Raw genomic sequence first — 24,493 nt, 5'->3', positions numbered from 1 at the left:
TGTTATGGCCCGATCTTAAGATGCCACATTGCCACATGCCCCGGCCATTTGCAGCTACATGAAAAACGCATCTTCCATCCACTTAACGGGCCGGGAACAACATAAACCTGCTTTTACAGCCCCGAGAACTCAAGGACCCAGGGATATCCTGCGAGCCAAAGGCCAAACTCATCAAGTCAGCTCTAAGAGGCGGGCATTTAGTTAATTTTAAATGCTGATTAGCGCACTTTACGGCGGCAAGAGGATGAGAAGGCAGTCAGTTGGGGAATACCCCAAGTAAAGTGCCCATCCATAGAGACCCATCCGAAGGACCCACAGCATATGTGGGTGTGTAACTTATAATTTTATTATCATTACCAGCGGCGAGTCGAGTGTCTTATCAGCTGAGTTTTACGAGCCCACAGATCGCATAGGGGTCATGTTCCGCTCTTATCCCTGCCAAATGAAAATAAACACTGGCTTAAAATGTTAAAATGTTTACGATGCGTTGACGACATCGTCATCGTCATCGTCATCATTATCATTATCATGGTCATCATTGTCGAGGCGAGGGTCTGTGTTTATGTCCTTTTTATGCGCTTTTTATGCGCCATTCCTAACCTCGATTTAATTGTTTAGCCGGTGACAATCATTACCCCCAACATATGTGCATACATATGTATATACAAGTAGTATGTATGGCCAGACAGTGGCTGAGTTTTACGACTCCAAGGAGCTGTCAATTTGATGTCCTCAGAGCCATTGACAACCCATCGCCCCATCCGCCCATTCGCCTAATAAAAACATGAAGATTACACTTTATGGCCAGGGCGAACTCAACTCAACGGAAGTTGTAAAACACTCAAGTGTAATGATGCCAGAGCTTTGCATCCGCCCAGCCGACACTGTTTTGGGTGTGAAAACTAACGCCAGGACCTTCCTCTCTCAAACTGAAGATGAAGAAGAGGCCAAAGCTGAAGGACCAGGACTCTCGGATTTTACGACTCTGGGCTTTTACGATGATAACATCTTCGATGCATCGCAGTCGCTTATTATTTTTCTATTACATTGCAATTTACAGCGTTTGATGAGTGATTTTACGATCATTAAATGGAATCAGATTTGTCATTTGCGCTGTTAAATAAAGCGCAAAATTTACACGTTGTCATCCTGTCTGGTCGTAAAAAACAAGCGTACAAACCAAAATCACAACCATTGAGCTATTTGTGCTGTTTCTTTTTATTACCACAGAATGCTTATCCTGATCCCTTTTGTGGCTGCCGTGGAAGGTGTAAAAATGTTCCGCCATTACTATCATTGTTTTTACTGCCCATCTTACGACCCAGACCCTGTCTGGGGATCCTTCGACTTGAGACTTGAGAGTCTCTGTTTTGGCTGTTTATTCAAGCGCGAAAATGGATTTGTTTTTTACGACTTGATTATTATGACTCCGACTGCGTTTGATTACAAATATTATACCGCAGCAAATACCCATCCACCATTCAGACCAGCATTTTTTCTGGAATTTTTTCAATCCTGCTCACTGAGCTCGTAAATGGTTTTGGTTTTTTGATTTTGTCGAGCAATTTGTTGCTTATGTTTATTAATGAGCAATCATTCGGTGCAGTCCAGGCTAAATAATAAAATAATCCCAGCACGAGATGGAATTTTCTGAGTTTATCCGGCAGCCACAAATTGTTGTCTTGACTTGAGTTTCAAGTGTCCCCGAATATTTTCTTGATTAAATTCCGCACTCACCCGCCAGAAATCTCTTCCGTTCCATCGGACGGCAGGACAATGGAGATCCTGCATAAAGAAACAATTTGCGTTGGCAGCAGGGAGAAGTGCAATAAAATAAAATTAAATCTGCAATTTTGAGGTTTTTCTATTGCCCATAAAAAGTGTCTGCATCTGTGTCTGGCTTTTCTTGGCTTTTCTTCGGGGCTCCGAAGTCTGCATTTTCCATTGCATTTACCTTTGACCCACCTAAATGGCAGCCATGCAAAAACACGAGCTTGATTAAAAATGAAACAACTTGTGGGAGTCTTTGGTTCATTTTTATTTTTCTATTTGGTAGTTGTGAGGTGCCAGTGACAGAGCCATTGTCTTGTGTGTCAAAGCACGTATTATGGCAGATTTCCCCACAAATTAAGCTCAATTGTTATGGGGGCTAATTCCCAGTTTGGATTAGTTTGCTTGGCACTCGAAGCTGTGACAAAAACTAACTTAAAAATGGTTCGTTTTTCTTGTAAGAGGAAAAATTGATTTCCAAGAATGGGCAATCACTTAAAGCCGTAAAGACAGTTTAATGGGCTCTGTTTATTTAACTATTTATCTTGCTGTCCTGCCGCGCGAATCGATGCAAATTCAGCCAGGCGACGCTGCCTCGCATAATTCGGCATGAAAATTCCCAATTCCAAAATTCCGAATTCAAATGGCTAATTCAAATTTGTTCACGCTGATAAAACCAAAAAGCCAAGCTAACTGGGGGGAGATGGAGACTTTTCTTGGGCTTATCAGCAGGGAGACAAAGGCTTGGGCTCCGGATGAGTGATGGGCTGAAAGACCCGCGAGCTACGGTGGAACGACCCACCTAGCAGATAAGATTACCTAACCCTCGGTTACGGATTTCATTCATTTTTGGCTTCGGCTTCGGCTTTGGATTTCACCCCTCGTCCTGCCGCAAGGACGCCCCGCTGGCAGTGCCAATGAAAAATGAGTTAATTAAAGCCACGTTCTGAATGCCAAGGCGATCAAATTCATTTGGCAAACTTTTCCCTCTCCGATGATACTGTAAAATGCTAAACATTCCAATTCGTTGTTGTTGCCACTGCCGCTGTCCAAGGCGCTTATTAAATCAAGTTAATAACTTTTAGAGCCGCAATAAAAGTGTCAAAGATTATAGCATAGTTATAAGCACTGGAATGGAATGGCGCAAGCATTTGGGGAAGGGGCACAGGCGAAAGCAATTAAATTCGGTTTAATTACGACGCATTTTTGTTTCGGCCAGGATGCGAAAGGATGCGAGTCCGGAGGCCCCCAGGATGTTTGTTAATTTCAACGCCTCATGCGACTCGACTCGGCCGGCTATGATAAAATGGCAGACAAACGCGCAGAGCCGGAAAATTTTTGTGACCAATGTCGTCGTCGTTGCTGCGTCGTCACTGCTGCTGTTGCTGCTGCTACTGCTGTCCTGAATGTCCTGCATGTGTCCTTCTGTCCCCCAGCCGAGTCCACGTTCTCGTCCTCGTCCACACACATCCTTCGCCCGTTATGCATGCGCAGCATTTGCTGGCGGAGATTGGCAGCGGGTGCACTTGAAAAAATATGAATAAAAACACGGTTAAAAAAAATAATTCCTTTACCTACCAAGAATTCAACGGCTACTATGAATTCCACACAGAATTGCAGAATTGTATCGAAGTAAAAAGACTACAAATCAAATTTTCAATATTTATTATTAAGATAGAATATAATCACATTTGCAACTTTCAGTAGGCCGTGCCAAGTGTATGGCCCCTTCTTTTCTTTCAGTGGCTGAAAAGAGGAGCGGCTCGGGCATGTTTATCTGCACGCAGACAGATACGCCGCCTGTCGAGGATGAGCAGAAGGATGCAAGGAGCAGCAGTGGCAGTAGCAGCAGCAGCAGCAGGAGAAGAAGCCGGAGGATCAGGAGCTGGAGCAGTGTGTGCAAATGTTGTGCGAGCCATTAATCACACGATTTCATGAATACATCAGCCAGTGAGGCGCAGAGTCGGCCAGACGATGTTACCAAGGCTAGGACAAGTACACACACGCACAACCAGAGACACAACACACACACATGCCCATGGCAATGGGCAAGCCAACATAAACGCAACAAAACGAAATGGCTCAAAAATCTTATTTTCAGCTCATGTTGTGCTCGTTTGTTATTTTTTGCTCCCATCGAACCGAATGGCTGGGGAAAACTGGTTGCTTTTCCCGTTGGGCTGCTGGGCTTTTTGGGAGGCTGAAGAGTAGCCGCACATGCGGCCAGTGCAAAGTCGAAATGCAAAGCATTTGGGGCTGTCCAAAAGGGTTAAGGCGGGCTCTCCAGTTGCAGCCTCCAGTTGCATTAATGACATCGGTCCAAGGGGGTTGAAGAGTTGGGGAAGTGGGCACTATGAACCAGTATGCGAATCCGAATCAGCCGCACTGATGGCATGTGCAAGTCGAAGTCAGAGTCAGTCACTCAAACTGGCTGCGGCTGTGACTGTCAGTGGATCCGTCTGGTTTGGTCAGGGATGTTGCCGCAACTCTCCTTCTTTCCAAAAATGCCACTCCTTTATCCAATACTATTTGCAGCCTTTGAGCTGGCCAGCATTTGGTTGTCAAAAGCAAACCATTAGGCCCTCGACTTGACGACGCTCATAACGAATAGAGGCAATTCAAGCCATCCCATAAAGTATTCATGTTATAGATATAATAGGAAAATACATTATACATGCAATACAATACAATACATGCTTTGTCTTGATTTCAGAATATCCAAGATTCCTAAAGCCCTCGAAAACGAAACTAATTAACCACGCTGGGTTTTTCAAAGTTTGCGCTTCTCGGTTTTGGCTGTCACCTTGCGCGCAGCAAGTTATGCCAATTTGGCAGCTCATTTGCGAAACGAAAAATCCCTTTACACACTCGTGCTGATAAACATGCCAACTTGGAACTTTTAAATGCAACCGAAAACGGCAGGAGGCAACAATCCTTTCGCTTTGGAGTCAACACACTCACACTCACACGCACACTCACACGCACACTCACCGAGTCACACTCATTTCCGCTGGAGACAAAGTTTTCTTTGGCGGCCTTAAAATAAAGTTTTTTATATTTTTAATTAGATGCACATGAGGTTTTACTTAGCCAAACTTTTGACATCCTGCCCACACAAACACACACGGTTATGGCATCTTTAATGCCCGGTCATATTCAACGAGCTTTTGCACTTTGCATGCGCCACTTCCGCCTACTTTTCCACCGCCCACTTTTCCTTTTCCACCCGCCTTTCCAGCACCCCCCGTGGGGCGCAACTTCCATACCCGTTGCGCCAAAAACTTTTCCAGCTCGAAACAACAAAAGTGGGAACAACACAAAAAGCGGAGCTGGAATTTTTACAGACTTATACATCCTGACACATTCCATGCCCCGAACTTTAGTTGCAATTTTTCCTGCTCTGCATTTCGCTTTCTTTGCTTTTATACCCGCTGCCCGCAGAGCAAAAGGATATACTCGAATCGATGAATCGCAGGAAGCGTAGGAAGTATCGCTTTTGGAAGCTAAGAGACAAGAGCCAGGTTCCCCAAAGACCACCGGAGAGCTCCAAAGATCCTGCAGCCCATAGATTCCACATCTCAGAGCCCATCACAGATCCTGCTGCTCAAATCCAGCAGCTCAGATCCTGCAGCTCAGATCCTGGAGCACAGATCCTGCAGCCCAAAGTTTTCGGATTCCACCACATCCCGCACTTCGTTAGCACTTCCCCCAGCTGATGAACAGGTATCTGATAGTCGACTAAGGCGTTCTCTCTGGTTTATTTTGTTTTGAATAATTTGGCATATCACGAAAAGTTTTCACCCAGAAGAGGAAAACAATCTAAAGCTGAAATTACTTAAAATCGGCTTACGGAGCGCAGCCCAGTTAGCAGGAAAGCTGAGCAGTGAACTTTTCTTTTTGGCCACATTGCAGGTAAATGTCAAAATTGATGCCACTCAAAATGCGCAAAACTTTTCGCCGGCTGTAAATTTAGTTGCTGCTGCTTCTCAACTGCTGTTGTTGCTTTCTAGCTGCTTTAGCTGCTAATTTTTCGCATTTCCCCCAAATGTCCGAGCCAACAATATCAAACAAAGTTTCGCATTGTTTCATACTTTACCACCAAATACTCGTACTAGTAGTTCTCGCTGGAGTAGTAAAACCTTGGCAACGGATGCCTCGCCAGCCTTCGCACAATTAGCCGGGCCAAAACAGAGCGCAGCGGCGGAAAAGCGGGAAAAGCTGGAAAAGTCGAGGGAAATTGGAGAGAGTAAAGCGCAGGCACAGTTGGCACAACTTGGCTTTGGGCCTGGGCTTAGCCTAATTATAAAAATGAGACGTCAGCGTCACAATTTCGGGGGCTGCCACTGAAGGCTGGCAGAGTGGTGGAAAAGCAAGGAAAAGCGAGGAAAAGCGGCGAAAATCGGGGAAAAGGGTTCGGTTAGCAGCCGCATGGAGAAATTTTAAATTGAATCAACTTGAGTGCTCATAAATTTTTCTAGGGATTGCGGTAAGGATTTTGCATTGCGTCACTTGCAGTCCCCTTTTTGCGGCTCGGTGGGTGGGCTCAGGTGGGAGTGGGTCCAAGGACTCGGAATTCAGGACTCAGGACTCACCGCCCAGGATCCAGGACTCGGGCTCAGAAGCAGACTGATACTGATGCTGACATAGCGGCAACTTTCGGTCACAGATACATTGCGGAAACAGCAAACCGCAGGCCAAATTTCGGGGCATCATATATTTTCATATATATTAAGTACAAGTAAATAGTATATAGTATATATGTGTATATATGCAACACCTCCTTTAAGTATTAGTATTTCAACGAGACTAACTTACTCTGCGGCTAGTTAATTATCGGATGTGGGTAGTTATTCTCTAAGTGTAGCAATAGTTGCACTTGGATTGCTGGCGAGGAATCCTTATAAAATATCTTCAAACTTACAAGCCTGCTAATTGCAAGTGTTGGCGGAATATTTCCGAGAAACCCAATTAAGTTGTCTGTCAATCAGGCAGTTTCATTGCCGCTGCCAGGTTTTCGCACAAATTAATTACGTTTTTCGTTCTTCGTTTTTAAGATTTGCCACAGTAACTGAAGAATCCTAAAAATGAATCCCTTTGCGCTCTTGCAACAATTTAAGGCAATCAAAGGGGGCAGAAAGGAGAACAAAGCAAACGTTGACAACACCCACATACAAAACATACAAAACATACATATACATAGAAGCCTCGCAGCGTGTCGCGGGGTAATTTAAATTTTAATTTTGATCTTAATCTCTTAATGCGAAATAAAATGCCGCACACTGGTGCCCCACGAGCCGCAGTCGAGCACGAACCGCATTCCTTGTCCGGGTATCTTTACGGGTATCTGGATGTGGGTGTCCGGGTGGCAGCCCGGCATCATCACCACATCCTGCCCATCCCAGATATACGTATATACATATATATATATAAGTACATTCTTATCTAGACAGTCACAGTTGGCTTCTAATTTACATTTCCTCGCTCGCTCGCTCGCTCGGCTTCATTCTTTCCCTCTGAATTTCACATCGCCTTTGTCGCCTTTGCTTTTCCTTAAAAATTGTTATTTATGGCTTTCGGTCGGCAAATAACTTCATCAAATTAGAATCTACGGAGACTCTGTTGTCCTATATGGTAAAGGTAAGGGGAATGAAAGTCACTTAAATATATAAGTACATTGTATAAAATGTTTGGCAATTATCACTAAACTAAAGGTAAAGAAGAAAACCAGATAATAATATCTAATTTCATCTTAAAGCCAACAGCCAGTATTTCTACATATACGAGATATAAATTTTTTAGAAAGTTCCACCCACAAACACTTTGCTTATTGGTTTTACCAAGCCTATCATATACTTCAGCCCATCAAAAACTCACTTAATTGTGTGAAAAATGTGCCCAGAGGCAGCAGACTTGATGGGAGTAACATACATATCTGTACTTTGAGGCACATGCAACAATAGCATAACAACAATGTGAAACCAAATCAGCAATCCCCCGAATCCTGGCCACTCCAACTACGCCTGTTGTCCTGCAGATCCCGAACTAAGCCGTAGCACTTAGTCGACTGAAAATTAAACAGGAAACGTCATGCATTTTGCATTCGAGTTTGTCCAGCAGCCAAATGGGCACATACTCATCCATGGGATCAAGTCCATTGCCCATTCACCATTGCCCATTACCCCGACCATAATTGTATTAGATATCGGAGAGTTGGTATGCCAACTGGAGTCCCGAGTCTCGGCTATTATACAAATGGTCATATTTAATTCGTTATGCTGGCTATCGAAAAAATGGAAACCCCCATATGGAGATAGGCACATATGCGTACATCTCCACCTGCCCTCCGTGGATGGGCATTGTGCTAAATCCCGTGTCTAATCTGTGGCCATAATGCCGCATAGAAAAAGATAAAGTTTCGCAGTGGACAATGTAGGTAAGGTGACCATAAACTTGCATGATTTGTTTTATGGCCAACCGAGGACGATATTATTGCTAAGAGGCACGCCCACCAGGGGGTCATCTCCCCTCCACCTTCCCCTATTTTCCAACCATTTCAGGTAGCAAGTCCTTTGGGTATTGAAGATATCCGTACGAATTTAGTATTTGTATGCGGCGGGGGAAAGTCAATAAAGCATAATGTGAGCACGTTTTTAATTGGCGCCCGCTGAAAGCAGGAAAAAAATGTGGAATTGTGGGACTCGTGCATCCTTCGTGCTGACCAGAAACCAATTAGCGCCACTTCCTACTCCACGTGTGCCACTATTGGTGCGGATGCCAGGATGCCAGAGTGCCAGGATGCCTGGATGGCAGGATGTGAGGGTGACTGACTGGCAGGGTCTAATTACGCTTCAATTGCGCCACTTGCATTTAGATCGCTAAATTATGGAAATTTTTTGCAAGGCGCATTTCTTACACTACGTGTGCCGAAGTCTATGAGCATGTGTTGGTGTCGAAGCACTGAGAGAAAAATTGTACGTAAATTAAATATACGTCTGAAGGTATAATAGTAATATAAAATGCTATCTCATAGCTATATATTTATCGAATAACACAATGTCTATTACGCGGATTAAGCTGTGTAAATATATATTCATGCTATTTAATTCTCACGCTAGAATGTGTTATTCAAATGGCTTTGTATTCATTCATTTCATTTAATTCATTCCATTCTGTCTCATATCAGGTTGGTTGTTCTGAAATTGTTAGATTTTACATATATTTCATATAGATTTTCAAAGAGCATTTTCAGTTACTAGGAAATATGTTTGGTTGGCCATTTTTTTCCTCAGTTTTTGTGTATGCGCGTGAGGCGGGCAATTTTAATTTCAAATTGACAAAGCGCAATTAGGCAGCCGTCTGGGCCAGGTTGCTGGTCCATTCTGGCCCTTTCCTCGTCCTGTGCTTTGGCCGGGACCAAAATACGAGACCAATCCCCGGCTAAGGACTCCTGGCCTTAATGTATTTTATTGACGTTGCCGAGGTTATTGCATTGGGCATAAATTAATTTCACGACGCGTAAATTGAGCAGTTTTTGACACAGCACCCCCACAAAGCCAATTATGTGTAGCTGTATTTCCCTCTATTTCTGTGGATTTTTTTTGCGTCCTAAGTCCTGAGCCTGGTGACAATTTCGGTGCTGCTTACCTAAGATTTTGCCCGTCGTAATTGTGTGCCACACTGCAAACCATTAATTCTCGTTAGCGTCCGAAAAGCAGAAACAACAAACAGCAAAAGCAATAACATCGAGGGCGGGTGGCAAAATGGGTGAAGGGGGATGGAGGGGGATGGAGGGGGATAGAGGGGGGTGGTCAGCAGCTTGTCAGCTTCTTGGCTTGGTTTTCATATTAATTTAGTTGATTTTTGTGTGAATTAATTAGGCAAAAGGTGAAAATGAAGATGAATGTTTTAATTAGGCCGGGGCAGGTGAGTGTGCGGCGTGGGTGTGGATTGTGGAATGAAACGACGCGGATTTGAATGTCACACGATGGCAGCGCACCCCCATTCCCCCATACCCCCTATTCCATAGAGCAACACGGTCGTGCAACACTTTAAGGACCTTTAAAAGGACAATCCCGTATTGGGCGCCTTGGCAGAGGACACCCGTAGAAAATCCCCGGAAAAGGCTTAAGCAATGTCTGACAAAACACCTGAGACATTCAATTATATCGCCACGCGCGGCACCAGAACTGCAAAAACTGGGAGCAGGAGCTGGAGACTAGAGACTGGAGATGGAGCTGGAAGAGGGACAAGGAGGCCAGGACGAAGTCAGCTGGCGGAGAAACATTGGGCGACAAGGAGTCCGCGCTTTGTTGGCTTATGGAATTGTCAACCAACTGCGCTAGCAAATGGAAAAAATTTAAAAATATATTTTTTTACAACATTTATATAAAAGGGATGTGGCGAAAAGTAAAGCTGAGAAACCGCTGGAATAATGCCCTAGATATAATAGATTAAGCTTAACATTTTTAGCATGAAAGAATGAATGAAATTTATGAATAATGATCCAAGTTTACAAACTGGCAGAACTGCTAAATAAGTTTGTGATTGATTTTATTGTGTGGAGCAAAACATATTTTAAACCCTAGACAGAAAGTAAAATTGGAAAAAATACTTTGTTTTATTGAATCTAATTAAAGGCACAAAATGTCATACCAGGGCACTCAGAAGTCGTTTATTTACTCCTCGCTGGCTCCCAGAGCACTAAGCTCGGTTAGAGCCATTTGGGAAAGAAAAACAATAATAATTTGCTTGGTGGCTTGCAAAAATTGTTAACTGCAGCAGCAATGGCAGTCGCTTGAGATGGGGATTTCAGTTTAATAAGCGCCAGACGAACCCAGCCAGCTGGGTCTTCAGTTTTCAGCCTTTTTTCCCCCCACTGAATGGAGACAGGAGTGTAGTGAATGGGGTGCAGAAGTTGGAGGATGCTCATTGGCCGCCCTTGGGTTGTCATAATATTTAGCATACTTCGCCAAAGGAATGTCGATGAACTGGAATCGAAATTGGACCAGAGATTCAACGCGAATCGTGATAGAATGTCGGGCAGCCCAAGAATGTATGTGCTATGATAGATATGGGCAAAAGCAGAAGTGGAACACGCTTTATGCCCTTTTAATCTGTTGTTAAGTTATGTTTTCCGGGCGGGGCACATTTCAACAACTCCCATAAAGTTGCTCAATGGCTTGTCAATGGGGGAGGGGATGGGTTATAAGGTTTTTTAGGGCAGGCAGTTTGGGACACATTAGTAGAGCATCTGGGTGTAACTGAGCCAAGTTTATGTTGGGCAGCTTAAAGTCCTGGACCAGCCAAGCCCCACATAATTCTACTCACCCAAGGGTCCGAGCGAGAAGTGTCCCCAAAAAGCTCATTCATACAACATTTAAACACCAACTCCCACACATACAAACACACACATACACACACACACACAATCACAGGCGTCAACCTTTGGCAGTCAGCGTAATCGCTTTCAACCACTTCAACGGCCATTTTGGGTTACGTTACGCTCCCTGTGCCTGCGTGTGCGTGTATGTGTGTGAATGGGATCCCCAATACCCCAACCACACTCACACCCACACCCACAGCCACCCACACACACACTTGCACACTTGCGGATACAAGGACAAACAAGCAGACATACCTTTATCGCTTCAAAGCACAGAAGCCGTGCTGAAGAGTGGAAGATTTATGGCGGATGCTGGAATTTAATGAAATTGCAAAACGAAAATGTAACAAACTCGACTCCGGAGTGAAAGGGATGCCACTCACACACGCACAAAATGGCGGCAAAGGACAAACAACAGCTGCTACTAGGATACCACACACACACACACACACGCACACTCGAACACCTTTCACACTGCAATACAAAAAGGGTGCAATTAAGGTTGTAAATAGCATTTTTGAAACAATACATTAATGTGTAATAATATTTTGTAAGTTATTTTCTGTCCTAAAGAAAAGCTTTATTGACTTTAAACTACATCTTTCTTCATGTAACATACTCCGTTTCTCATTAACATTTAGAAGCAAATATTATTTTCCTAGTTTTTTTTTAAATATATATAATTTTTGTTCATAATTCAGCAGCGTGTAGTTCTATTGCTCTCCCCATTTCTTCAACTGCTTCTTTTTGCCCCCTGGCTCAATCTCTTTTGCTTGATTTCACCCATTCTAACGCCCAAAACTGCCACGCCCATACTTTTGACAATTTTTTAGATTTTTGTGTGCTATTTAATATTTTTTAGTTTATATCGCTAGCTAAGTAACGAGTCGAGTATTTCGCGTTCTCACTTTCTTGTTTAGATTACATTTGTGACACTCGCCTTTCCCCTAATTTGAATAGCCATCGCTTTGGGCTGAGTCAGCTTTAAGTGCCGCCTGCAGTCGCAGTCGCTGTTGCATGTGTAAGCACCCAAAACAGCCCCTAAGCCCCATTCCGCCCCATTGGCCCCGCCCCCTTTCCGCACACACGCAGTGCATTAACACGCACTTGAAAAGTGCAATCTGGCCGCAATTGGAATGAATACCCGGCCGCGAAATGGCGGCGGGTGATAAAACACGTTTTAATATCAGCGGCCAACCTGCACGAAGCCATTGACAATGGACCACGCTCGGGATCAGGACTATAGCCCCTCGTGGCTCCCATGGCCGCCATGTCCTGCGTCCTGCAAATGTTGCACATAACGTTTTACAAACTTTCGGTTAACTGGGCTCGCAGGCACAAGGACACTGGTTGGTCGATGCTGCAGGCGCTGTTAAAATTCAATGAATTGAAATTGTAAAGCGCGTCGCGACGCCACAGGATATAGCCCAAACACACAGATAAACAGACAAATCAACAGACGCACATATACATATGCACGCGGAGGAATTCGACTACCAGTGCACTGAGAATATATTTATGTTACTCAAGGTGGCATTGTCATGTTTTAGTGAGGCTCTTAATAACTTTAAAAGTCATCATCAATAAAAATGAGTTTAAATTTTAGAACAAATAAGTCTTAGAGATATCATTTATCATATCCCACTATAAACTCGAGGATGTTTTTTCCAGTGCAGGCGTGTGCAGTTCAAAGCCACGGCCATGACTGACTCGATGTCTGTGTCTGTGTCTGGGCGCGTGTCTGCATCTGTGTTTGTGTCTGCAACACCGGTAATTACCGCCACGTGACAATGAAAATTACCAGCAAACACCGCAGGCAGCCGAAGGACCCAGTACACAGTACCCAAAACCCAGTATCCAGTATCGAGATCCTACGGCTTTAAGGATGCTGGTCTGGCGGCGTAAATATTTAAGCGCCGCAGCATCAGAGGCATCAGGACGAGGGCCACATTGGGTGTCAAAAGCCATTGCTTTGCAAGATCTACGACCTGCGCCTAAATGACTCGACTCGGCCAAGTCGAGGACACTTTATGTAAGTCACACTGACATGGCAAAGACGACGGATGGTGGAGGGGGGTGTGGAAAGCGAGGGGAGATGGCAGAGCAGGTCCTGTGGAAGTTGAGACAAGCGAAAATTTAGCTGCAATTTGCGAGGCAGGGATGCAATGCTTGAGGTCACGAAAAAGTATCCACGTTTTTTACAACTTCAAATATTAAAACCATAATAAACATGGATAAATGAAGTTTACTATTTTAGTTTTCTTAATAAACGTGCAAGTATATTTTTGGTTTATCTGGTTTCTTATATTCCGTAGTTGGTATCCCTGGCCAGCAGCACTTGCTGCAGCTGGACCTCCGGCCACGCCCCCTTGTCCAGTGGGCAGCTGGCCCATCAGTGTAGCTCGTAAATAAATCAATGAGCAGTTTGGTATTATATCCTGCGCCTCGGAGTCACCGCCAGCACCAAAGCCAGAGCCAAAAGCAAAGAGGAGGAGATTGCCTTTTTTCTGGGGCATAAATTTGTGCGACTTGGCCAGCACTCGGACTTGGACTCGGAGCATGGAGCCTGGTGCTTGGATCCTGGTGCTTGGAGCTTGGAGCTTGGTGCTCGTGGAGAAGGCAGGAGCAGAGAAGGCGGGGCCAGAAGGAGGGCTCTCGTCACTGCTGACGTATGTTTAGCTTGAGTGGATTTTATTGTGACAGCGCCAGGATTTACTGGGGACAGCAACTGGAACTGGCAGTCAGTAATGAGAAAGCCAGGACATCGAGAACCCCCTTCACTGCTTGCTCATTGGATTTTGTTTAGTTTATGCACTAGCCCGAAATTAATTTGCGAATTTTTCGCCAGCTTTGTCAAATGTACTGAGTGCATGCAGACATTGCGTATACGAAGCCGAATGCCTTGAAAAATAGTTTTAAAAACAGAAAATACAGCTACACCCTAAACTTTAACTGATTTGCTAGATTAGTTAAATGAGTTAATCAATCATAATTAATTACATAACAAACTAGGACTAAACAACCAAATAAGATATTCCCCTGATTTCAGATTAAATCAATTTCTAAAAAACTTTAAGTCAACACAATTTATTGAGTGCACTACAGCAGCGGTGCGTAGACGACATGCATCCCCGGGGTATAAGGGGAAATCAATGCTGAAATATGCAAATTTTTATTTCCGCGACAATTTCAATTTAACGACAGCCAAGACGACGACAACGAACCATTTTCTATTAACATTGGCTTGCCTTCCTTTGTCTCTGCGCTTTTCCGTATTTTGCTGTCTCTGCGTGGGGAAAATTGCTCTCCGCAGAGCCGTTAACACCCCTTGCCTCCCCCCTCTTGCAACGGAAAACGCGCCCCCAAGGGTTGACGCCCGGTGGGTGGGAAAATGGTTTTCCGAAAAATAGAAATCCGTAAGCAGTAAGTAAACTTTTCCGGCTGGAGCGGTTCCACGCATTGAGCCATTCAAAGGATCATTATGCGTGTGCCCGCGTTATGGGGCCTCAAAGTGTCGTTGGTGGGTTTTCGGTGGGTCTTCAGTGGGTCTTCCGCCGAAGGGTGGGTCCATCTCCACCAGGGGTTCCACGTTGACGAAGGTCTTTTGGAGGCGAGGCTCATGGGGATTTAAAATCACATTCGAATTTGTATAAGCGTAAGGTGCGTGTGGAAGATCAAAAGTAAAGTTGAACTTTGTTTCTGATTTCTGATAAGAAAACGAGTAAGAAGGCTATTGTCGAGTTCTATCAAACTATCAGGTACCCAGTTACCCAGCAGAAAGCGCAGAGGCTTCCACAGATCCCGCAACCCAGAAAAGTGGTTTATTGGTTTACCGATTGATATAAATATGTGTATGTTTAATCTTTCAAATACGAGTTTATTTCTCAAGTTATTTCTTCCGTTGTTTGCTCCCATAAAGAACCTACTCCATCCGCTTTTAAAAGCTCTTGCAAACTGTCAACTGGCGAGAAGAGCGTGTTTCCCAGTCGAATTGTCGGATTAATTGCCAGCACTAAATATGGAAGGCATTAGTACAATTGAATTATTTATTATTTATTGACAGCTGCCCGAGATATACACAAGTTGGGCAGGACCCAACTAGCGCTGAGCTTAAGCTGCCCGGCGTATGCACAAGCCAGTAGGAAACCCACTTCGCACATAGTGCTCCCGTTCTAGAGCACACAACTCCATCCCCAAAAAAAAGCGAAGCGAGCTGTAAGATTTATAGCAGCCGACTAGAGGGAAAGCTCGTGGGAAAATAACTTTAGCGGAAAAGTGCCGACAAAATACAAGAAAGTGCTTAACCAACAGAACGCGGCAAGCATAAGGCCTTCAGCCAGCAGCAGTCCACTTACAAGGATGCGAGTGCCGGGAACCGAGCGAGCTCCAAGTGGCTCCCTCCGGACTCGTCGCCTTCGAGCCGAAAACTTCATGAATTTAATTACCGAATTTTTTCGCTGTAATTACGAAATTCTTTTGGCCGAAAGTGGAATTTTCATTTCAGTTTCATTAAAATATTTCTGCTTGTAAGTGTTTACAAAATATGTGTGCTAGGCTGCTCCCACTTCCCAATTTTCTCCCCCAAAGTTGAGGATCGAAAAAGGGAAACTTAGGCACTTGAACTGGAGACTCCCAAAGGGTTTTAAGTATTCCGTTCGGAATAAGCCACAACTACTAAGTAATACTACTAAAATATGTTACTATGTACATTTCTATGCCATATTTACCGGTTTTACATTTCGCTAAGTAATTTAAAGCTTGTGAGCACTGCGACCGACGAATTTGGCTATATTTATGGCCCACACTCGTTGGCAATGCAATTACTCAGTTATTGACCCACAAAAGCCGCAAATTGTAGGCACAGACATGGAATCAGAATTGAGGTGCAAACGGAGGCGATTGCATTGTCTTCACCTGCGCATTATTAACCCGACCACGATAAGCTCATAATGAGGCCGAGCTAATTTCTTATGGCTGAGCCGCCTTTGGCCAACCTGTCCTCAAATGTGCGGCTGGACCAACCCCTTTGAGTGTTTATCTACGAAGGAAGCCGAATGCATTACCTGCCTGGCATGAAGAGTCTTTAAGCCTGAATAAATGATGTCTTGTTTTGTGTCAACGAATGTGTTCAAGTTTGGACCCAACCACTACTTAGCTTCCAGCTTAGGGTACTTTTTTACACGCTTAATTTACGCATAAATATAAATAAAAACTCAGTCCAAGTAAAAGTTTAAATATATCAAAAGCGATATCTATCAATTTAAATTTAACGGGGTTAGCCAAGACTATCGGAATAATCTACAACTAACAACTAAAACAACTAGCGGATGGTTTCAGAACTAAAAGGTTCCGCTACCGTCCACTAGGTGGCGAATGAAAATCTCCCTATCAGCTGTTGCAGCTAAACAACGCACTCCAGCCCTGTAAAAATACCACTGTAATACCATAACTAAAATACCAGTTCTTTGAACAGAAACATAAAAATTACATAAATAACTGCCATGAAGAGGAGCTGCCGGTCATTTGTTCGCCAAGTGCGGCATGCATCCACCACTGCCGCGAAAGGAGGTACCACATCGGCGTCCTCCAGGGCAGCGGGTGAAGTAAAACCAGAGCCTGCAGCACGTGCCACATTTTTGGAGAGGATTCAACGCGGACCGGGCTTCCAAGACTTTTTTGCGGTCAAGCCCGCGTCCAGGCTGAAAACTGACGAAGAGGAGCCTGTGGACACCAGTGTTCCGTACCTGAACTCGATTGACTTCAATGGAAATGGCAGGAAAGTGCACTTTGAGGTCTACGGATGCCAGATGAACACGAATGACACGGAGGTGGTGTTCAGTATCCTGCAGGAAAACGGCTATTTGAGATGCCAGGAGCCCGAAGAGGCGGATGTCATCATGCTCGTCACGTGCGCGGTGCGCGATGGAGCGGAGCAGAGGATCTGGAATCGATTGAAGCACCTGCGCGCCATGAAGAGCAAGCGCAGTACGCGGAGGCATCCTCTCCAGCTGACTCTGCTGGGTTGCATGGCGGAGCGACTGAAGGAGAAGCTGCTGGAGCAGGAGCAATGTGTGGATGTGATCGCCGGACCCGATAGCTACAAGGATTTGCCGCGACTGCTGGCCATCTCGCGGCATTATGGCAACTCAGCAATCAATGTGCTCCTCTCGCTGGACGAAACCTATGCGGATGTGATGCCAGTACGATTGAACTCCGAGTCCCCCACAGCTTTTGTGTCCATCATGCGCGGATGTGACAACATGTGTACCTATTGTATAGTGCCCTTTACACGCGGACGCGAGCGCTCCCGTCCACTGGAATCCATTGTGGCTGAGGTCAAGGCTTTGGCGGAACAGGGCGTGAAGGAGGTCACGCTGCTGGGTCAGAATGTCAACTCGTACAGAGACAGAAGTGGCTTGGAGGCACAGGAGTCCCTGAAAGCCACCCCAGTGCCCGGCTTTAGTACTGTTTACAAGCCCAAAACAGGCGGCACTCCCTTTGCCGCGTTGCTCCGATCCGTGGCTCAAGCTGTTCCAGAGATGCGCATCCGTTTCACCTCGCCGCATCCGAAGGATTTCTCCGACGAAGTTCTGGAGGTCATCAGAGATCACCCGAATGTGTGCAAGCAACTCCACCTGCCAGCACAATCGGGCAACACGCAAGTTCTGGAAAGGATGCGACGTGGTTACAGCAGAGAAGCTTATCTGGAACTTGTGGAGCACATCAGACAGTTTCTGCCCAATGTTGGGCTCTCTAGCGACTTTATTTGCGGCTTTTGCGGCGAAACGGAAGCGGAGTTCCAGGACACAGTATCTCTCATCCAGCAAGTGAAGTACAATGTGGCCTACTTGTTCGCCTACAGCATGCGGGAAAAGACCACTGCCCATCGGCGCTACAAAGATAATGTGCCCTTGAACGTGAAGAATAAGCGACTGCAGCGCATGGTGCAGGTTTTCCGAGAGGGAGCTACACAGCTGCACCGTAAAATGGAAGGTCAGGAGCAGCTCATCCTTGTGGAAGGAAAAAGCAAGAGGTCCGATGCTCATTGGTTTGGTCGGAATGATGCCAATATCAAGGTCATAGTTCCTTCTATAGATGTAGCCATATCTAGAGATCCCACAGCCAAACGATCCTTTGGCGTGGGCGACTTTTTGGCCGTCCGCATTGAGGAATCCAACTCCCAGGTGCTGAAGGGCACACCCCTCGAGCTGAGCAGCATTACCGACTTTCACAGCAGACAGTTATTACAATAAAATGAACTTTAATCGTACCTAGTTGCAGTTGTTTTAATAGCATCACATCACGTCTCCATGACCTCCGCCTTCTCAGCCGTCGCCTCACTCCTGCCGTGATACTTCGCAACTTGGCTGCGATAGAACTGAAAGATCTCGGCACTGGCAGACCGGCATAGGCACTCGATGTCGTTGAACTGGGCTATTTTGAAAGCGCCCTTTGTCTGGACCAGCAGAAGGTTTCCTTCGACGGAATCAAAGGCGAATGTGAAACTGGCGCGCTGGTGGAGGGTTTCACTTTGGTCTGGATCCAGCACATACTCGCCCTGCTCGTTGATGATGCAGTGGACGGCCGCAAAGCTGCACTTCAAGGGCAGGCCTCCAATCAGCATGGCTAGGCAGGCGCAATTCACGGCACAGGCGTCAATCTGATGGAATATATATATTATTATAGGGAATACAGATAAAGGAGATTCCAAATCCTACACTGCCGCGATCCTCCAGCTCCTGAATCTGCACGGACATCTTTGATCGCGGATGAGCCTCCGACAGGAGTGCCAGTTCCAAAACATCTCGAATGGCCGCCTCCCGAATCCGTTCCTTAACCTGGGGCAGGCCCGCTTTCGGCCGGTAGTTACACTCCAGGTAGCTGCCATCTATGCTCAGATTTTGGGTCTTCACCTCGATGGGGCCGAGAACTGCGCCTATGAGACCTGTGGCACCTGCAATTGGCAAAAACCATGTTAGCCGGTTTTGGCCATGTACTAGAGTTGAGGAAACACGGGTATACCCTGGCTGTACATCACTGATCCGTCGCAACGTGACAAGGGATTGAATTCGCAGTGCATCTGGCGGAGCTTGTCCTTTTCCACGTCCATTTTCGCTGGTAAATTAATTTTATATTTTCCTAATATTCAAAGAAAACAACGTGCGCGTGCTATCGCCTCGTCTTTTCGATAACGATGCCAGTCTTTCCTCGACATATCGATGCTATGAGATGTGGCGATTGCACGAGCTCTATCGATTACTGATTAGTTTGGCGGGCGGACTATTCATTTAAAAATTAATCAGATATAACATAACATCCAATTATTTTGTTCCTTTAATATACTGATAAGTGCACATATTAAAGGCCGATGAATCTTTTTTCCAAAAATGTATTAATTTCACATAAATATCTGAATACTTATTACCGCAATTAATATATGTAGTGATAACATACCATTATAAAATATTATCCATTCATTTTGGAAGGAAAATAGTTTAAAATACATTTAAGAGGAGTTAAGCCAAGTTTCTGTCGTAAACAAATTAAAAGTGCGCGGGTATATAATGCACTTTTGCTTCGACTGGCGATATACGCTACCTATCGATAGTCACCGAAAGCTGGCCAGCTCCAATCCGAATCGGTGCTACAATCAGTTTCTTGCTTTGCTCGTCCGGAATAAGTTCAGTAAAGAGTCCCAACAAGATGTCAGGTGGGTTGCCAGTCCGGAGTTTTCCAGTTCCTTCGATTACCACGTACACTGTTCCCCGAATCCTGTGGCTTATATAACACCTTCGTATTGTCGCAGGCGCCAATCCCTTCGCTCAGTTCGAGAAGACTTTCTCCCAGGCCGGCACAACATACAAGTACTTTGACCTCGCCTCCATCGACAGTAAATATGGTAAGTGATTACGGTCTTTAGAAGGCGTTTAAGGTGGGCGTGTCTGTCTACGTGGTCGCCAAAAACTGGTGTTAATATGCAGAGCTAAATTGGGATTAATTAAGCTCCCCAAAAGCACCTGTTGAAGTTGGAGTTTGACCCCTGAATTGAAAAAGTGGAGAACGGCGAACGCCGAACACCTCAATTTGCAAGTCAAGCGATGTCAAGTGGAAGGTGCTCCCGGTGCAATAAGTGGCTTTTCAATAGTTTTCCATGGGCGGCAGGCTTGTCCCGCGCCGAAAGCGAAAGTTATCACCACCGCATTGATTGCCGCATAATGGGGCTCGTCTAGCGGTGATAACGAATCGTGTGCCTCCAAATTTTATTTCCCAATTTTACGTGCTCACATATCAGCGGATTAAGACTACACAGATCTGCTGATTTCGGGTCGTGGTCCGATTGCTCCGAGATATCTCCCGGCCAGTGGAATGTTTTCACTGGAGCAGCGCGTGTCCAAAAATCGGGGTCTGAGGTGAGGGCTTTCTAAGGTGGCTCCCAGCATATAGTGACGCCTGTGAATCGCATCAAGTGCTGGACAAACGTAATCATTGTACCTGTGATAAGAAGTGACTGCTATCTGACTAGCACTTTTCAAACTGCCTAAGGTGGACAATTTCCATGGCTTCATTTGAATGCAGTTTTAATGTGTATAACAAAAGCGAGGTACTTTTATTACTTTACTCGCTACTTTTACTTCAACAAGCGCAACTAAAAGTAATTTACAATTTTAAAGATATATTCGTTTAATTCGGCTAATTGCTGTACGAGACATTACTGTACCTGTGATGAAATTCAAGTTCTAAACATTTCCATTAACACCTAACATATTCCACTCGTAGACCAACTGCCCTACTCGATCCGAGTGCTTTTGGAGTCGGCGGTGCGCAACTGCGATAACTTCCACATCCTAGAGAAGGACGTGCAGAGCATCCTGGGATGGTCGCCTGCCCTCAAGCAGGGATCCAGCGATGTGGAGGTGTCCTTCAAGCCAGCCCGTGTCATCCTCCAGGTAAGTTTCATACGGCCATCCATCAAATTAATATTAAAATCTTGGAATATTTTGCTTTTAGGACTTTACCGGAGTTCCTGCGGTGGTGGACTTTGCTGCTATGCGCGATGCTGTGTTGGATCTGGGCGGCAATCCCGAGAAGATCAATCCCATCTGCCCCGCCGACTTGGTCATCGATCACTCGGTCCAGGTGGACTTTGCTCGTGCTCCCGATGCTCTGGCCAAGAACCAGTCGCTGGAGTTTGAGCGCAACAAGGAGCGCTTCACCTTCCTGAAGGTGGGTTTTCTCAACTTTTTATCTTTATAACATTATAATAATATTATTTTTCCAACTTAGTGGGGAGCCAAGGCCTTCAACAACATGCTGATCGTGCCACCTGGCTCTGGAATTGTCCACCAGGTGAATCTGGAGTACTTGGCCCGAGTGGTGTTTGAGAATGACGCCACCGATGGCTCCAAGATTCTGTATCCCGACAGTGTGGTGGGCACTGATTCCCACACCACGATGATCAATGGACTGGGAGTACTGGGTTGGGGAGTGGGAGGCATCGAGGCGGAAGCTGTGATGCTGGGACAATCCATTTCCATGTTGTTGCCCGAGGTAATTGGCTACAAATTGGAGGGCAAACTGGGCCCACTGGTCACATCCACCGATCTAGTACTGACCATCACCAAGCACCTGCGCCAGTTGGGTGTGGTCGGCAAGTTCGTGGAGTTCTACGGTCCGGGAGTGGCGGAACTCAGCATTGCAGATAGGGCCACCATCAGCAACATGTGTCCCGAATACGGAGCCACCGTGGGATATTTCCCCATCGATGAGAACACCCTCGGTTACATGAAGCAGACAAGTACGGAAATTACACTGTTTGTTTAAACAATATTTTATTCATATTTCAACAAACATTTTAGATCGCTCCGAAAAGAAGATCGACATCATTCGGCAGTATCTGAAGGCAACCCAGCAGTTGCGCAACTATGCTGATGCGGCCCAAGATCCCAAGTTTACTCAGGTTGGCAATATAAAAAAATATATCCCAATCTAAGCTTTAATTAACATACTTCCCTTCTATAGAGCATCACCTTGGATCTATCGACGGTGGTTACCTCCGTTTCAGGACCCAAGCGTCCCCACGATCGCGTTTCCGTCTCTGACATGCCTCAGGACTTCAAGTCTTGCCTGTCCAGCCCAGTATGTTAAAAATTCATTTAATAGGGAATAATTAATCATTAATAATCTTCATTGTCACCTCAGGTGGGCTTCAAGGGATTCGCCATTGCTCCGGAAGCTCAATCGGCATTTGGGGAGTTCCAGTGGGATGATGGCAAGACCTACAAACTGCAGCATGGATCTGTTGTCATTGCGGCCATCACATCCTGCACGAACACATCGAATCCCTCGGTGATGCTGGGTGCCGGTTTGCTGGCCAAGAAGGCCGTGGAGAAGGGTCTTAACATCCTGCCCTATATCAAGACCTCGCTGTCGCCTGGATCCGGTGTGGTAACCTACTACCTAAAGGAGTCCGGAGTCATTCCCTATTTGGAGAAGTTGGGCTTCGATATTGTGGGATATGGCTGCATGACCTGCATTGGCAACTCCGGTCCGCTCGAGGAGAATGTGGTGAACACCATCGAGAAGAATGGCCTCGTGTGCGCTGGAGTTTTGTCCGGAAACCGCAACTTCGAGGGTCGCATCCATCCCAACACCAGGGCCAACTATCTGGCCAGTCCTCTGCTGGTGATCGCATACGCCATCGCTGGACGTGTGGACATCGACTTCGAGAAGGAACCTCTGGGAGTGGATGCCAATGGCAAGAATGTGTTCTTACAGGACATCTGGCCAACGCGATCGGAGATCCAGGAGGTGGAGCACAAGCATGTCATCCCCGCCATGTTCCAGGAGGTGTACAGTGAGTACTTCGTGTGCCACTTTCATTTGAGCTTGGCTTAATGTAACTTCCATCTGCAGGCAAAATCGAGCTGGGTTCTCAGGACTGGCAGACTCTGCAGGTGTCCGAGGGCAAGCTCTTCTCGTGGAGTGCCGATTCCACCTACATTAAGCGACCACCCTTCTTCGAGGGCATGACCCGCGATCTTCCCAAGCAGCAGAGCATCCAGAAGGCACGTTGCCTGCTCTTCCTGGGCGATTCCGTGACCACGGATCACATCTCGCCGGCAGGATCCATTGCTAGGACCTCGCCTGCTGCTCGATTCCTGTCCGAAAGGAACATTACACCCCGAGACTTCAACTCGTATGGATCGCGTCGTGGCAACGATGCCATTATGTCGCGCGGCACCTTTGCCAACATTCGGTTGGTCAACAAACTGGTCGCGAAGACTGGACCCCGCACCGTGCACATTCCCAGCCAGGAGGAGCTCGACATCTTCGATGCCGCCGAGCGGTACCGCGAGGAGGGTACTCCTCTGGTCCTCGTCGTGGGCAAGGACTACGGCAGCGGAAGCTCTCGGGATTGGGCCGCCAAGGGTCCCTTCCTGCTGGGCGTAAAGGCGGTGATCGCGGAGTCCTACGAGCGCATCCATCGTTCCAACCTGGTGGGCATGGGCATCATTCCTCTGCAGTTCCTGCCGGGACAGAGTGCCGAGACCTTAAACCTGACTGGCCGGGAGGTGTACAACATAGCCCTGCCTGAGAGCGGCCTGAAGCCGGGTCAGAAGATCCAAGTGGAGGTAGGCTATTGGAGCTGCTGCATTACTGATACATCGTATGCTAATGGACTTTCCTTTCTTTTTTTAAGGCTGATGGCACCGTCTTTGAGACTATTCTGCGCTTCGACACCGAGGTGGACATCACCTACTACAAGAATGGTGGCATCCTCAACTACATGATTCGCAAGATGCTCTCTTAAGCAACCCATATTATTTTGTTTTTGCTATGTATATTCCACATGCATTTCTACACTGTAAATTGTAGTACCCTAAGTTTAAATATGTGGTGGTGCTTCCCCAACCTGGTTAAACCAATAAAGTAAGCCCTTATTCTTGGTATCCAATTAAACTGTATATATCGGTATATTGAATACTTCTTTCGTTTTATGACAAATGAAACGAGGTATAACAAAAGTATTTGCATATCTAGCAAAATGTACTTACTTACGTGTTCTGATGAAGCCTAAGAGTTGATCAAAGATGTTCCAATCTTGTGGTATTTCTCATAAACAGATTAGTGATTTAAGGTTTCTGTTGAACAAATTTCGCTCTCATGAGATAAACAAAGCCCAGTGATGCTTGTAGTGCGACAAAACTGAACTGTGTGTATCCCATAAACTGAAACCGGAGGACCTTTTCATCCAGGATACACGCTAGGCACTCGGATATTCGCATTCGGAACTAGGCTGCTTACAAAAGAGCTATCTAAAAGAAACAGCAACTGTGATAT

General features: G+C 45.8%; 3 protein-coding genes across 3 annotated transcripts; 2 read left to right on the top strand and 1 right to left on the bottom strand.

Annotated features, from left to right (window-relative positions):
- The first annotated feature begins 16,596 nt into the window (after positions 1-16,596).
- LOC6536523 (CDK5RAP1-like protein) lies at positions 16,597-18,422 on the top strand. The gene has a single exon (XM_002097063.3). The coding sequence runs from the start codon at positions 16,654-16,656 to the stop codon at positions 18,403-18,405; it is 1,752 nt and encodes a 583-aa protein (XP_002097099.1). The 5' UTR covers positions 16,597-16,653; the 3' UTR covers positions 18,406-18,422.
- On the bottom strand, positions 18,397-19,353 carry LOC6536522 (exosome complex component RRP46). Its single transcript, XM_002097062.4, has 3 exons — positions 19,175-19,353; positions 18,871-19,106; positions 18,397-18,812 (listed from the first exon to the last, which is right to left on the bottom strand). Exons 1-3 carry the CDS (start codon positions 19,260-19,262, stop codon positions 18,453-18,455), a joined length of 684 nt encoding a protein of 227 aa, XP_002097098.1. The 5' UTR covers positions 19,263-19,353; the 3' UTR covers positions 18,397-18,452.
- A 369-nt stretch (positions 19,354-19,722) lies between these two features.
- Positions 19,723-24,117, top strand: LOC6536521 (cytoplasmic aconitate hydratase). The gene is made up of 10 exons (XM_002097061.4): positions 19,723-19,862; positions 19,959-20,051; positions 20,930-21,099; positions 21,161-21,376; positions 21,437-21,947; positions 22,009-22,109; positions 22,172-22,288; positions 22,352-23,006; positions 23,066-23,784; positions 23,853-24,117. Exons 1-10 carry the CDS (start codon positions 19,856-19,858, stop codon positions 23,961-23,963), a joined length of 2,700 nt encoding a protein of 899 aa, XP_002097097.3. The 5' UTR covers positions 19,723-19,855; the 3' UTR covers positions 23,964-24,117.
- Positions 24,118-24,493: the final 376 nt, after the last annotated feature.

This window comes from Drosophila yakuba, chromosome 3R, assembly GCF_016746365.2.
Source record: "Drosophila yakuba strain Tai18E2 chromosome 3R, Prin_Dyak_Tai18E2_2.1, whole genome shotgun sequence".
Taxonomy (NCBI): domain Eukaryota; kingdom Metazoa; phylum Arthropoda; class Insecta; order Diptera; family Drosophilidae; genus Drosophila; species Drosophila yakuba.
The sequence above is the reverse complement of the archived record's forward strand: the minus strand, read 5'-3'. Positions and strand labels throughout refer to the sequence as shown.